General features: G+C 50.3%; 1 protein-coding gene across 8 annotated transcripts in view; it reads left to right on the top strand.

The window, feature by feature from the left end:
• Nucleotides 1-10,322, top strand: part of AKAP13 (A-kinase anchoring protein 13) — a 216,860-nt gene extending 206,538 nt beyond the window's left edge. For 4 of the 8 annotated variants that reach the window (XM_080607070.1, XM_080607073.1, XM_080607074.1 and 1 more), the window contains 5 exons: nucleotides 9-53; nucleotides 1,205-1,255; nucleotides 1,650-2,099; nucleotides 3,764-4,076; nucleotides 4,904-10,322. In XM_080607070.1, coding sequence (XP_080463196.1) covers nucleotides 9-53; nucleotides 1,205-1,255; nucleotides 1,650-2,099; nucleotides 3,764-4,076; nucleotides 4,904-4,953 — 909 coding nt within the window. In that variant the 3' untranslated portion in view covers nucleotides 4,954-10,322. The remainder of the gene's footprint in view (nucleotides 1-8; nucleotides 54-1,204; nucleotides 1,256-1,649; nucleotides 2,100-3,763; nucleotides 4,077-4,903) is intronic. The other 4 variants (XM_080607075.1, XM_080607071.1, XM_080607076.1 and 1 more) reach the window with 2 other exon arrangements.
• The last annotated feature ends 4,435 nt before the right edge of the window (nucleotides 10,323-14,757 follow it).

The raw sequence follows: 14,757 nt of genomic DNA, 5'->3' as shown, positions 1-14,757 counted from the left end.
TTTCATAGGGTGGAAATGCTAATCTGATGTTCATGCTGAAAAGGAATAACGAGGTAAGAATTGATTCGGTTGCTCATCTGCTTCCTTCATTTAAGTGACAAGTGAATTTGTCTCAATAGGTGATAATGCAGAAGAAAATACATTATTTAGCTGAAGCGCATGTAGACGTTTAAATACATTAAGCAGAACCCACTGTGTCATTTATTTGTTTAACCTTGGATGTTCAGACAGGGAATTTGCTGATTGTCATCTGCTTGCCAGCAGGATGGTATGTGCTGATTATAGGCATCAAGGGTTAATTACCACTAGGATGCGCAGGACTGTATTTATTGTGCATCTGCAGACAGAGGCAGTTTAATTTTATGTTGCAGGTGCAGTGAATTGGGGCAATTAGATTTCTATTCTCCCTTTGATACACATTCATAACTCCCAATTAGCATTAAAGGCAGAATGAGAAGCTGTTCTCTTAGCACTGGCTATCACACCACTATTGCAAACACTGCTGTGTTTTTTTCTTCTTAAAAGTAACTGGTGGATATATGAGATTCAGAGAATATTTTAGCTGGCCTGAAAATATATTTTGGGATAGGGCATCACTCCAAAGTGGCTTGCTCTTGGCTCTGTGGTGATGCACAATGCGTTCGTGTTTATCTGTGTGTCTGCTGCGTAGCACGGTTTTCTTGTCTATTGACAGGGGGACTTGTACAGGTCAGCTGGGGTGGAAGAGGGCAAAAAGCACGCATTCATTTTAAGATTTTTTTCTTTGTCCACTCCTGGAAGTTATTTCCTTGAAATTTCAAAGCAAACGCCCAGGTTTCATCCCAATTCCTCTGTTTGCTAATGCTGTGGGAAGTGGTTCACAAGAGACAAGCCAGGAGATCCCGTGAGGTCTGTGCAGTGTTTCTGCACGTTCCTTCCCCGTAGCTGGGTTGTTCAGTGACCGTGTGCTGGGCTGATGTCTAGGCCAGTGAGGACTGTAATGCCAGGCTCCTCTGAGAGGTGCCCAAGGGGGTACATTTGGGGCCAGGCTGTGTACCAGGGGATGATACAGTCGTTGCAAGTGAAGAGTGAGAAAAACGAGGGTGTAGAGGGACAGCCATGCAGCTTGTCAGGCTCACCAGTGGGTCACGGTGGAAAAGGAGGGTGCTTTACTCGTGCCCTGGCACCAAATGGGTCTAATAGCAACGCTTCTGTTTTCTTGCAGCAGGTTCTCCAAAGCATTACCAGCCTCCATAAGCTGCTCAGTGCTTTGCAGGTAGGCTGGCCGCTCATCCCGCTTCTGCATGCCATGTGCCCAAACTGCATCACACCAGGCAGTAACAGTGACTTGTGCTTCACCCCCGTCTCTCCTTCCCCTTCTCCTTTCACATCCATGCGGGGCCAAATACCCTGCAGTCGGCTCGCGTTCAGCCTCCTGGCACAGCAGTAGGAATTAGCTGCTCCCAGGCAAACCGGTGCTCACCTGAATTTGGGAAGCTGCCAGGGGAGGTTTAGATCTCGACCAGCAAAGCTGCCACCGCAGCATCCTCCAGCAGCCCATTGGCAGTGCTGAGCAGGGAATGTGGTGGAGAAAGACACAGTTCAGCAGCACCATGAGCTGCTCAGCGTGGAAAGGGCACTGCAGTCATGTCTCCCTCCTTCCCTCCTAGGGTGTCGTCCTGCAGCAAGACACTTACATCGAGGACCAGAAGCTGGCCCTGAGCGAGAGGGCCCTAACCCGAAGCTTCTTCCGCCCGACCTCGCTGCTGGAGCAGGAGAAGCAGCGCAACCTGGAGAAGCAGCGCCAGGAGCTCGCCAACCTGAAGAAGCAGCAGGCGCAGCACCAGGAGGAGAGGCGGAGGAGAGAGAAGGAGTGGGAAGCACGGGAGAACCAGCTGACGGAGCAGGAGGCCCAGCTGGCCCAGCGGGAGGAGCAGGTCCAGAGAGGGCGGCAGGACCTCGAGCGGGAGCGGGAGGAGCTGCAGGTGAAGAAAGCCTCCTACCAGCTCGACCTGGAGAGGCTTCGTACGGCTCAGAAGCAGCTGGAGAGGGAAAAGGCGCAGTTCAAGAGAGACATGGAGCGATTACCTCAAATGTGGTTGGAGACGGACCACAACCAGGTAAATGCTGCCAACAGGCAGGCTTCTGGGGGAGCTGCGCTCTGCAGGGAGCTCCCTGCCTGCCCCGCAGTAGCAATAGCCTGGCTCCAACCCAGACCTGGATACATGGGGCCTGACGTTTAAAACTGGCTCTTTCCTTGCACACAATGGGCAGGGCTGTGTTTTGCCAAGGTATTGCCGCTGAGCTCTGCCCGCATCCTGGTGCCGCTGGTTGGCAGACGGCGGCAGGGAGGTGACTGGCGCCCGGGGAAGATGCACTGGGGCATGCAAGGTGTAGCCTTTCACATTCGCCCCCCGTGGGTTTGGCTTTGTGCAGCGTTGAGGCAGGTGAGAGTTCGTTCTCAGAAACAGCCCACGCGTTGCTGCCCACCTGCACCCTACGGCTGCCTCGGAAGCCAGTCGCATGGCCCTGTGGAGGACTGGTAACTGCACGGCAAGGCCTCGTTGTTTGCAGTTTGTGTGCTTATGTCAGTCCAAAAGTGTTCCAGGTATCTAGCAGAGAGATGGACATTGTCCCTGTGCTAAAAAGACCAGGCATTTGCAGTCTGGACATGACCCAGCAAGCAAAGGTCGCTTGCTCTGGTGCCGAGAGGCTTCTGGTATCTGACTGCCCAGCACGAAAAAGAAAAGCTCAGGCACAAATCCTGTTCCGTACTGTGCATTTTTTAGCACGGGGTTCGCTTTTTATTACCGTGCAGCAATCTGACAGAGGAAAGCACGCATCAGTTTGCAAAACACAGGCTGCATTTGAACCTTGAGCCTGCTGTTGATCGTTTGTTTGTTTATAACTTGCTAATTTTGAATGCAATTTGCTTAGAGCTGTAGCGAAATTAGTTTGCAAACGCTGGATTGCGGAATGGAAATGATTTTGGGTGCCTGAATGGACTAATTGCGGAGCTCAGCAGTGAGCTCTGAAAAGCAAATCACCGGGGGAGCGCCTGCTCCCTCCCACCCCACCCAGATCAGGCCAGAAGCTCCCCGAGCACGCGGCGAGGCTGCCTCAGCATCAGGCGTACGGAGGCGTGCTGGGGGCACAGATGCTGTGGGAAAGGCCGAGAGGTAAAATCACTGAGGCCTGGCAGATCAAGGAAAGGAAGCACCTTCTCGAGGCGGGCATCTCGCTGACAGTTCAGAGCTATTAATAGCGGGTTTGGTGAGGCTTTGTGGAGCTGTTGTTTTGATCTTCCCTTTGAATGCGAGGGCTCAATTATACCCTGAGACAGACGTTAGAAAAAATCAGGAAAACGTTTTGCTTTCATCTTTTGCTTGGGAAGGCTTCCTTCGCCACACGCCTCGCCGGTGCTGCGCGCTGGCGTTCCCTGCCTGGAGAGGCACGCTCCCCCTTGGCCTCCTGCCACCGTCTGTGCGCGCGAAAAACGCCGGGTGAGTCTCGGTGTGGAGATCTTAGAGAATGTTTGCCCTTGGCTTGTTGACGCATAGCATAGTACACGTAGGAACAAAAGATACCGGAGCGTTACTCTTCGTATGCATCATTTCTTCGTCTTAAGCAGGAAGGGCTTCTTCTCTTACGGCTTTGCGTGTTAGGTGGTGTATGGGCTGGATGTTCACAAGAGCAAGCTGTGTTTTCAGAAATACCTCTCCTATCTGGACTCTCTGCTAGCTTCTTTCATACCCCAGTGAAACTCGTTTCTTTTCTTTTATAGGTGTCAAATACACATGAGAAACTTGCAAGAGTCTCCTCCCAGTCCAGCATTGAAGACTTCTCCAAGCAAAAGAGCCCTTCCCTTCCTAAACAAGGGCACTTTGATGCAGAACTGTCTGTCTCCCCCAAAAGGAACAGTCTTTCAAGGACACACAAAGAGAAAAGCACTTTCCATTTGCTTAGCACAACAAACCAGACTAACAAGGCAGCTGAGGAACAGCCCCAGATGCCTACCCGGCTCTTCAGTTTATCCAAACCAAAGGAGAAAAAGGAAAAGAAGAAAAAGGGCAGAGGACATCGCTCCCAACAAACTGGTGAGTGCCAGGAGGTCACAGATGTGTTTTCAGGGTCATTGAGCGGGCACTTCCCTCCTGCCAGAGAACTTCTGGAGGCCATCTCGCCTAAGCAGAGATGGTAACAGTGAGGGATGGAGAAGGTCAGATGTGATGAGTGAATTCTCAGCTTAAAGTGATCTCTATGGGCTTTTCTGCCTGCTCTGCAGCCCCTGGGGTTGTTAGAGGGACATGCTTGGCTCCCTTTTCCTTCCCTTCCTTGTCCTGTTCTGAGCAGATTCCACAAATGAGATCTTCCCTGTATTTTTCAGCTTGCTCTGCTTCTAGGAGGAGAATGTCCTGCTTCAGTGCATGTGCTTTCAGAAGCTGCTGCTGGGATGTTCCTGGCTGTTGCAGCCCCTCCAGCATTGCTGACAGTTTTAGCTCTCTTACAGTTTGTAAGCGATACCTGCAAACATTCTCGTGAACTCTCCCTTCCCCTGAGCTGGTCTACCATGTCTCTTGATCTGAAAATAAAAAGTTGTGTTTTTTTTTTTTTTTTTTTTCCCCTGGCAGTCCCCTTAGGACTCAGTTCTGCACCCGAAACTTCTTGCCCACATGCAGCTTGATCTCACACTCTGAGATGACCAGCTGATCCATGTTAACTCACACAAGTTTTCCAACTTGTGCCTGGGAACATTTAACAATTCCAGGCTGTAATTTCACGATAGTTCCTTGGGAACTGGACACCTTTCAAGGCCCCTAGTGGATTGGGCAGAGAGCAGGGCTCCCCCGTGTCTGGAGTCCTGCTCTGCCTGCCGTACTGCTGTATTCCCATAGTGAATCCCACCTGTTTTCTTTTTCCACAGATTCTCACTCATCAGAAGCACCTCCAGAGGGCGAGGAGATCTTCTGCTGAGCGCGGATGGCACCACTGGTCACTCGCAGCTTTGGTACAGTGGACATCTCCCTGCCTACTCCACAGCACGCTGCTCGTGCCTGCATCTGACAAGCATCTGGAGGTTTTGAATAAAACAGGTTATGAAAGTTTATATGTGGTAGGAAAGGGCCTCTCTCCTCGGTTTTGCATGACCTCACGTTGCAGAGGCTGACCGCATGGCAAGTGGTACCATCTCCTTGTGCAAACCTCGCTTCCAATGGATTGGGCTGGATGGTTTCTGTCTGTTCACACTGCTGAAGGACGGGAGAACATAGCCTTAAGGGGTCTGTGCCTTCAAATTCCCCTTTTCTGGGGAAGGTAACCAAAACCAAGCATTTAGCAAAAGATTGGGACTTCACAAATGGTGCGTACACACTGGCATATATAGAGATACTGTACATATCCATCTCTGTATCTGTGTTTCCACTGGGATGTGCTCACAGTCTGTTCAGCCAAGCTTAGCTCGGCCCGTGGGGATGGATGATGACTTTCAGGGAGCGTGCAGATATTAAATATCTCGCCCTTACTGCTCCAACTGTAACACCATGGGCTCGCACGCCCCTCTTGTGCTCATGGAATGGACTGTTGGGTTTCAGAAAGGTACCGCACACCAGGGAGCAGTTACAGTGTGCAAAATGAAAATTCAAGGAACAAATAAAATTGGAGGTTTTTCCAAGAGCTTTCTATGGGGCAGAGGAGTTAAATGTCACACTGTTTCCAGAATCAAGTAGAACATCTTTGGGTGTATTTAAAACAATGCAGAAAAGAGAAATTTGGGAGGCTTGTAAGGCAACCCCGGGAAGCCAGAGCAGGTAGTGGTCAAGTGGGAACAACTCTAAGAAACTTTTTTTAAGCAGTCTCTTTGAGCTACTGCTTCCCATCTCCTACGTAATGGTTTATTTGTTTTGCTGGGATATATTTCTCCAGTTGTATTTGACATCCCTTCATTACAAGCCTGATGACTTACTGGAGAGATGGCTGGAAGTCTACTTTTAGGGACCTTTGTTCTGTTATTTGTATTTTTCTTCCCCTGCTCTTTACATTACCACGAGGCTTATGTTTCTCTGGATTTTGTCAGCTTCTCCGGCTTGTTTCTAAGGCAGAACGACAACAATTTCGGAGCACTTCAGTGAGATGTCACAGGTCAGGGGGCTGAGTGCTGTGAGCAGAGTGAACTCTGAAGAGGCAGCTCTTAGTTCCTCTGCCTGTACGATACCGTGCACTTACTAACTATTTCTGGGGAGAAAAATATATTCTGGTGAACAAAAACATTGTGTGATGGGTCCAAAGGCCCAGTGTGCCTTTTCCAGGTCCGTTTCTGTTGCTGTGTGGTCTGTGGTGGACGAGTCCATGTCTGTGTCACCATCAGCAGAAGGGGAAGGTTCAAGGATGGCTCTCGATGTGCCGACTGAGAGCTGTTTATACAGCTGGGGAGTACAGTGATGTATCCAGCAGGGGAAGAGAAATGCAGCAAGCCAATTTTTTTTTCCCCAAAATTATTGTTCTTCCAAACCCTCTCAGGGGAATCAGCCTGGTGGATTTGTAAATGGTTATTAGACTCGATCAGCTTCAAAATGATTCAAGGGTTTGCTCAGAGTTCAAAGCTGTCAAGTGCATTTCCTTTCCTACTAGTTTTTCTTTAAAGAAAAATAATAATTCTTTAGTTGCACTATTGTTTGATTTCAACTTGCTCTTTAGCTTCTCACAAGCTAGTAACACGCAGCAATTTTCAGAGTTCAGTGCTAATGAGTATCGGCAGTGTCGATGGTGAGGTGGATGCTTAGACTGGTCTGTCTTGGTCAGTGCAGGAATCCTAAGCCGCCTGCTTGCTTTTGAAGCTCTCTAAACTATTAAGATGAAAAAAAAAAGGAAAAAAAAAAAGGAAGAAAGGAAAAAGGGTTGAGATTTATTGATTTATTTTTATTTTGCTTTTTTAATGTTATTTGGTGCTTGTTCTTACTTGCAAGCAGGGCTTGCAAAAATATTTATCTTTCTGTTTATTTGAAAGAGTTCTTTTTTTAAAAGAAGTTTACTTGGTTTTATTTTTTATTTTTTTTAATTTTGCTTTTGTTTGGGGAGGGTGGTTTGTTTGGTTTTTTTTTCTTCTTCCCTTTTTTTGTTTGGTTTGGTTGGTGGGTTGTTTTTTTGTTTTGTTTTATTATTGTTTCCTTACCAAGAGATTGGTAAACCCAATATCTCCCTGGTTCCTATAAAAACAGGGTTTGGGCAGTGCTGCTTAGCAGCCTATGCCACGTCCAGAGTTACACAATTTCAACTGAGAGCTTTCTTTAAGGCAGAACATCTTTGGGCCAGAAAAGTCTGGAAAGAGAAGCGGTGACTTCAGACAGGACTCCTCCTATCAGTTAGTTCCCTTGTCTAAATATTTTCCTTAGGTTTGCTTCTTGGAGGCAAAGGGAGAGCAAAGCACAGCCTCCTGCGGTGATGCGAGGCTCCGGTCGATGTCCGGGCAGATCCAGGCAGCTCTTCTCGACCAGGAGGGAGCCACGCGCTGGCGTTGCGGTGGTTTCTTCTCAACAAGAAGAGCACCCGCGTAACCGGACGACTTCTGTCCCGCTATTCGTGTGTCTGTGCAAATGCATGTGCCAAGCTGAAATTTTTGGAAACCAAACCAGTGCATGGCTCATCCTCTGTTGTATAAACAGAGATCAGGTCCCTGGTACTTCTGAACGTTCCCCAGAGTCTGTTACAGCCTTTGCCACTATGAGCTTTTCTTTTCTTCCCACTGTCCTTTCCCCAGCACATCCTGAAGTCGCAGTGCAGGGGCACGTCCCTTGGCTCTGAGAAGAGCATGAACAGGGACACGCAGGGCCAAGTCTCTGCCTGCTATGACCATCTCTTCTGACCTGTGCAAACCAAAATGAGCATCCAGTGAAAATAATATTTGCTATATGATCTCCTAAGGTCCCCATGGTTCCTTGTTGGAAACCACAGGCTTGAATCAGAACATACTGATGGGAAATATTGCATATCAAAGCTGTTTGTGTCTTCAATTCTGGTGGGCAGGCCTTTGTCCCTCGAGGATGTACATCGCTGTATGATTCACTGGTTTTGGAATGAAGCCTTTACTCCCACACTGCTTCCTCCTTCTTTCACCTTTAGGAAGGTGAGGGCTTGTTTTTATCTCCTTAGCCTTTTCTTTCTTCCCTCTCAGGTTTTCTTTGGAAAGGCTTGGCATCGGTTTCCCAAGTCAGATTCCCACTCTGATCCCTGCAGGTTGCCTAAGGTTGTCTGCTAGGCCGCGGTCCCAGTTTTGCAACACCAAAGCCTTTCCTTTTCCTGGCCTTACAAGTGCATTTGCTTCGGTTCCACACTTGGCATCCATCCTACAGTTGTTGAAAGCGTATCATTTCCTCACGCCGTGTCTCGTTCCCAGAGCTGGTCCCTTGATCCCACTCAGAGAACCCAAACCCTGTAATTCCTTCATGGGTTTGCCGGGACAAGAACAGGTTCCAGAACGTCTCAGATGAAGTACCAAGCGGTCAGTGTGAGCTGGGAGTGCCAGGGGACCCCGGAGGTTAGGGAGCAGCCGTAGCAAAGGGTGTGAGCCTCGGTGGAGTTGCGTGGGGTTGGCCTTAGCTTCCTTTAAGCGACGTGATCATCTCAGCATGTAGCTCTTAGGTCAGTGTGATGCCTTAAAGCACTTTAAATGGAACTGGTCAAGTCACTTTTCATTTTGGTTACGTGGAGACAATCAGCTGTGTAATTGCCCCCACTCCGCATCCCCAGGGAAGTCCGAGCTGCAGGTAGGCAAGTTCCTGGGCTGGCTTGGCGTTACCCCGGGAGGGGAGGGAGGGGCGAGCATTTTGTATTAGTTTTAGACCAAAGTGGGCACGGATACAACTCCAGTCCCACTGCAGGCAGGATGAGCCCTTTCCCCATGGGGAGAACCCAGCAGTCATTTACTCACAAAGCCCTCCAGGCCTTCCCACCTCCCAGCAGGGCATTTAGGAGAGCAGGCAGGGGCAGGACCAGAGCGACTGGCTTCTGGTGGCCTGGTGTAGCCCCCTGGGAGAGCCCACGCCACCACCAGCACCTTCCTTCTCTTCACCCCTGGAGTTTGACCACTGCTGCGAAGCACAGCGATGCCATTAGCTGGAGCGGATTCCTACTGCCTTTCAAAGGCGAGAGCACCTGTAGAGTCCAATCATCCTTGCGCCTTCCTTGCTGCATTAGGGTATCGCAGAGCTGTTGCTCAAACACCCAAATCCAGTCCTTCCAAATCTCACCGGGTCAGAAGAGGTTCATCAGGTGCCAAATGCCAAGGAAGTGATTGATGTAGGCTGTCTGTAGCACGGACCAAGGGAGGACTGGGCAGGGGGCACAAGAGAGAGTATCTGCTTAAATCCCACAAAACATTCCTTGTTAACCAGAACTCTGGAAATTATTCTGCCTGCTGGCCAGGTTTGGGAATTTAACATAATTTAAGGCACCCTTTAAAATAATATTAAGAAAGAAAACTTCCCCTACTGCTCCTGACTCTTGCTTCGTTTGTCAGAAGGGGCAGCAATCAGCCACGATCCATTCTTGATCTGTTGACGCAGCTAAGTTTTAAAGGTAGGCAAGCTGAACTGGCCAAATCTCATACACCTCTTGCTCTCGAGTCATGGGAAGCATAACGCTGGCTCCCTTCCCACCTGCATTTTGAGGGCTCGGTGCCCTTTTCTTTCCACGTGCATTTCACTGACACTGATGCTTTGCCCAAATATATTCTGCTTCCATCGCTTGGGGGGAGGGGGGGACAGGATGACATCCACTGCTTTGCATACAGCTGTGAGCTTTGTATGTATTTAAGCTGTCTATAGGTATCGATCATTTCCATGCTCTAAAGTATTTTACTATTTTCTTTATTGATAGTAAACACTGACTCAGAAAACTCTTTATGTCCAGTTCAGTTCGCCTATGGTTAAAGTTTAGCCTGGTGTTTATTTTGTACTAATACGGAATGCACTTGAGTAATTCCCAGTGAGGAGGTGTATTATAATAACCTGATATACCTCTGCCTTCGGTTTGTTTCTTAAAAAAAAAAAAAACAAATAAATAATGCTTTGCATTTTCATGTTGAACCCATAAAAAAAAAAGTTGGAAAAAAAAAAGTTGAAAAAAAAAAGATTTTTTTAAAAAGAGGGTAAAACCTAATTGCTGTATGTTAATTTGTAATTATGTAAAAAGTGAGCAGGTTATTGACTGTAAAATTCTTCAGTTTTTCTGTAACTTGCCAGAAACCATTAGGGTTTGTAACAAGCTTTTATTTATCTTCCTTTTTAGTTATCAGCATCAACCTCTTGTAAAGTCATTTTTCCTCTAAATAAATTTGATTTTAAGTCTGAGTTTTCTGCCCGATTCATTTCCACACCTTTGGTATTTCTGCTGTTGACTTTGTCGCATCGAGGGTGAAGGGATAGATGTCACCCTGCCTGCAATCAAATGTTTGCATTGCTTTTATCACTGGGGTTCCAGCGGGCACCCATTGCACTCTTTAACTTACTTTCCTTCTCTTAGAAGATTTACATTTTGCTGAAGGGCATGTGGCCATGAGGGCATTCAGCTCCTGGTTTTCTCCCCCACAGAGGGCTTTTCATCCTTTTTACGAGAGGAGGAAGTGTAACAGCCATTATCTCAGCCACTTCAGCTCCAAAGCAGGCTCCTAGCACTGAGATAAATGGCAGTCTGGTGGCTGCGTGCGCTATCTGACGGCGTACAGTTCCTGTCACCCACTGAAACTGCTGCGTGTCCTACCGAAACCTGGACAGCTCAGGTTCCAGGAGGTTTTATCTCATCTGGCTGAGAACTGGAGATGCTCCATCACACTGGGGGGGTGGAGGCGGGACTGATGCGTTGTTCTTCAGATATTTCCCCTTCCCCTGGCGGAGGAGGCCCAGCAGAAATGCTGCAGCAGGAAAGGGGATGCTTGAGGAGATGAGATACACTGAGCAAAGCCTTCAGGGCTTTGCTATGAGCACTCTGGGTGGTGCTGGGCTGTTTCTTACCAGGAGCTAGCAAATGCCAGCGCCCCTGCAGTGCCCCATTTCCCAGCAGTGTGCTGCGCGTGTTTTTCCCTCCACCTCCCGTCAGTGTCACACGCTGGTTTTAAAACCTGCACCGTGTCAGTGACCCCGAGCGTGCCCGCTGTCACGAAGCACTCGCTGGAGACGGGCAGCTCCCTGGGCGTGGGGCGGGAGATGAAAGGGCTCCTGTATCTCCGTGGCTGTTCACCGCTCCTCATTTTATTGGCGTTCCCATTCATCCCCGCTCACCCATTTACCAAAGCAAATAAATGCTTTCGCCACCATGATGGTGTTTAAAGAGAGCTTTCTCCTATGGGCCCTCTCTGCTCCACGCGTTGGGTGCCCCCAGAAACTGCCTCTGGGGAGCATGGGGTGCTGCGGGGGCATGGGCCCTTCCTCAGGGAAGGCGTTATCCCAAACCCTTGCATTGCGGTAAATGCAGCAGCACTGCTGTACCAGGCTGCTGCTATACCACGGGCATCGCTCACAGGAGGAGGCAAACTGCCTCTGCAGAGCAGGGGATGGAGGCTCCCGCCTCTCCCGGCCACCTACGTGTGGCAATTTGAACAGCCCAAGCCAGCTGTCCGCAATTTCACCCCTTGTCCATGCTCCGAGCCATTACAGTATGGCTAAGGTGATGGGACTGATGTTCTCCGCAAGCCACATGGGTCACCTATTTTAGATGATCCCAAAGCAGCAGTGAGGTGTGTCTGAGCATCCCAGTTCCCGTGGGCTTGCCCAGCCCCATAGCGCGCAAGGGTAGAGCAAAAGCCCACCAGACCCCTGCGTGGCCACATCGTGGGTCATCTGCACATGGCTGCGTTGCCACCGGTGCTTCCACCTGGAAGGGCTCCTTACACTTTGGGAGGGCTTCAAAAAAAAGCACTTTGATAGCCATGGGACAGAAATATGGTTTACTGCCACCTCTTTATTTGGCATCATCCACCTTTTCCCCCTTTGCTGCCCTTGCTGAGTTCTGTCCTGGTGCTGGCTCCACAGTGAGAAATCGGAGGTCCGGGAGGACACGGGTGTAAGCTGGGCTGGGGCTTGCAGACAGGCTTGTCATTCACAGAGGCTTTATTAAGAGAAGGCAAGGCAAAACCCTAATTAGTTCAGTGAGCGAGCTGCCTTGTGATCAGCTGCAAGGTGAATGGCGAAGGGATGAGTTGGCTTTTCCATAGAAGGCACCTGGGTTTGTGAATTAGTTAGAGGGAGGTTAAACGCTGCAACGTGTTGATTTGTTTAGGGCTGGAACAAGTTTAAATTAAGGGGAGGCTAATATTTGACACTAGCTACTGATACAAGAGATGTCACCTTGACCTTTTTAATGTTTAATCTACGCAGGCAAGGTTAAATAACGCAGGCTGGAGCGATACAGCTGCTGAGAGCTGAGCACGGATGAAGCCTTGCTGACCGTGGGTGCCAGTGCCCATCCCTGTGCTGGATGTGACTGTGTGATGAACACCAGGAGTATGTGGATCAAAAGGAGCATAAATAAATGGGATTCCCTCAGACCATTTTCTTATTTCTGCCATGGCAGGGGCTTTGATTTTTGCAGCAGGGAAGGGTCCCTTGCCTCGTTCTGTCTCTCCCATCTCCTCACCATGACATTCCCATGCTGGTCTGGGAACCTTCTTCCTGCACTGAGGCTCCTGTTTTGGGTCAATAACTTGTTCGGTGAGGCTATAGAGAAACAGCAACCATCGCTTTTGGCTAGAGGACATCCTGGAGGTCCCCAGCAGGGACGGTGCCAGGCTTCCTGCTCCCCAGCAGGGCAGAGCTGAGGCCCAGGAGGGTCTCTGGAGGGGGTTCATTTAAGTCCCTTTGCACTCCCATGGCTGTGCCTTGCAGACATATTCCAGCCAGCACTTCCCAGTCCCCCCGACCTCCTGCTGCAGCCTGGCATCTCCCAGGGCTCAGCATCTCCAGATGCTCTTTGTTTCCCCTCTTTCTTTCACGAAAGAGCCGATTCCCACCAGCTGCATCTTTCCAGCCAAGCTGGCAAAAGTAATTAGGCAGGGGTGTAATTAGAGCCGAGCAGGAGCAGTGAGTCATTAGCAGAGTCCTGTGGGAAACCCCAAGGAGCCCAGGAGGGCACCGGCCCCATGGGGAGCAGCGGGGACAGAGGAGGGGGATGGCTTGGGAAGCGTCCCCCTGCCTGTCTGTGTCTGCGATGCCTGCAGACGGTGCCCCAGAAGAGGGCAGTTGGGGCAGGTGCTGTGTGGGGACTGGGTGTCAGCACTTCGCTGCGGCTTCCTAAACCATGCCCCGGCTGAAAGTGCCAACAGTTTTCCAAGGAGCACAAACTGTGCTGTGCCCGCACGGCCCCGGAGCGCTTCCCGAAACAGCCAGCACTTCAAAACCACACATGATGTGATCTCTGAGCTCCCCAGGGGATGGCAGGAGGAGTGTAAAGACACGTCGGATAGCCAGGATCCGTCCTCTTCGACCCTTACCCCACCAGCATTTGGAAGAGGGGACCACAGGCGTACAGAGGGGTCCTTGTGTGGGACGCAGCCATCGGAGGTGCAGCGAGCACCGGGGAGAGGGAAGTGAGCTGTCCGGGCACCGACAGCGTGAAAGCTGGGCTTTCTTCCACGTAATTGGATTTGTTATTCAGCTGAGAAGCGCTGAATGGCTTGGGTGGGCTCTGAGCTCACCATTTCAGCGAGGAAGTCCGCGAGGAACGATAAAGTAGGTCACACTGCTGCGAGCAGCGCTGATGGCTCTGCGCAACTGTCGATGACATTAAATAAGGAGGTGGTGAAACGGAAAGAAAAGGGAGATTGTAAGGGAGGAAGAAAAAAATGAGCTCAGCCTCCGTTATTCCCTCACACCAGGAGCCCCGCTGCAGGTCTCGTGCTCTGCACCGGAGCAAGAGGGATTCAGCCCAGCTGAAAATCCCCGGTTGGTTGCGGGGAGCTGGTGGCAATGGTTCCTCCTGCCCTTGGAAACATCTGCATTTCCTGGGATGGCCAGAGCCAGCCTCTGTATGGCTGCGGGGCCGCCTCAGACACCGGACGTATTAAATCACCAGCTACTCTGCGTTTAATTGACTCCAGTGAAAAAGGGCGAATGAGCTCGGCTGAGAATTCCCTGCAGGGCTTCGTTGCACAATAGTATTATTTCAAGGGCAGCTGGGGTCAAGCTGGGCAAATGCATATTTAAAGCGCAACAAGGCACTTTGAGTTTCATTTAAATAAGAGAGAGGTGCCTCAGCCTTTTGCCTCCGGAGAGGTCCAGCGTGGTGGGTACTTGGGGATGGAGGTCCGAGACGTGGGGCAGGGGCCTGGGAGGGGTCTGGTCCCAAGAGCTGCCTGACCATCTCCCAGCCCTTCCCTCAGCTCTCCTCAGAAACGCTTCAGGAGCCAAGTCCCAGCTCCAGACTGGGGAAGAGTGGGGCTGAAAGGATGCTAAGCAAGGGCAGGGTCCTGGGGCACGTCTGAGCTCCTGACCCCCAGCAGCGAGGGCTGGCCGTGCCATCGGGCACTTCCCTGGGAGTGCACAGCCCCACAGACCCACCCTCCAAGGCTTTCCCCCACGCGCTCCCAAACCAAGCTGAGCTTGACATGTTGAGAAGCCAAAAAACTCTTTAAAAAAATTTAAACAAACAAACAAAAAAAAAACAATTCTACATTTCTTCCCCTGTCCCTCCCGGTTAAAATCCTGACCGGAGCTGGCCACAGCTCTGCTCTACTCCATCCGCCTCCGTCTCCCACTCCCCTCACCCTGGTGCAGCTAACTGAGAAAGCTTTGT

This window comes from Anser brachyrhynchus, assembly GCF_964034855.1.
Source record: "Anser brachyrhynchus genome assembly, chromosome: 11".
Lineage (NCBI taxonomy): Eukaryota > Metazoa > Chordata > Aves > Anseriformes > Anatidae > Anser > Anser brachyrhynchus.
Note: the sequence above shows the minus strand (reverse complement) of the source record. Positions and strands in the feature narration are given on the sequence as shown.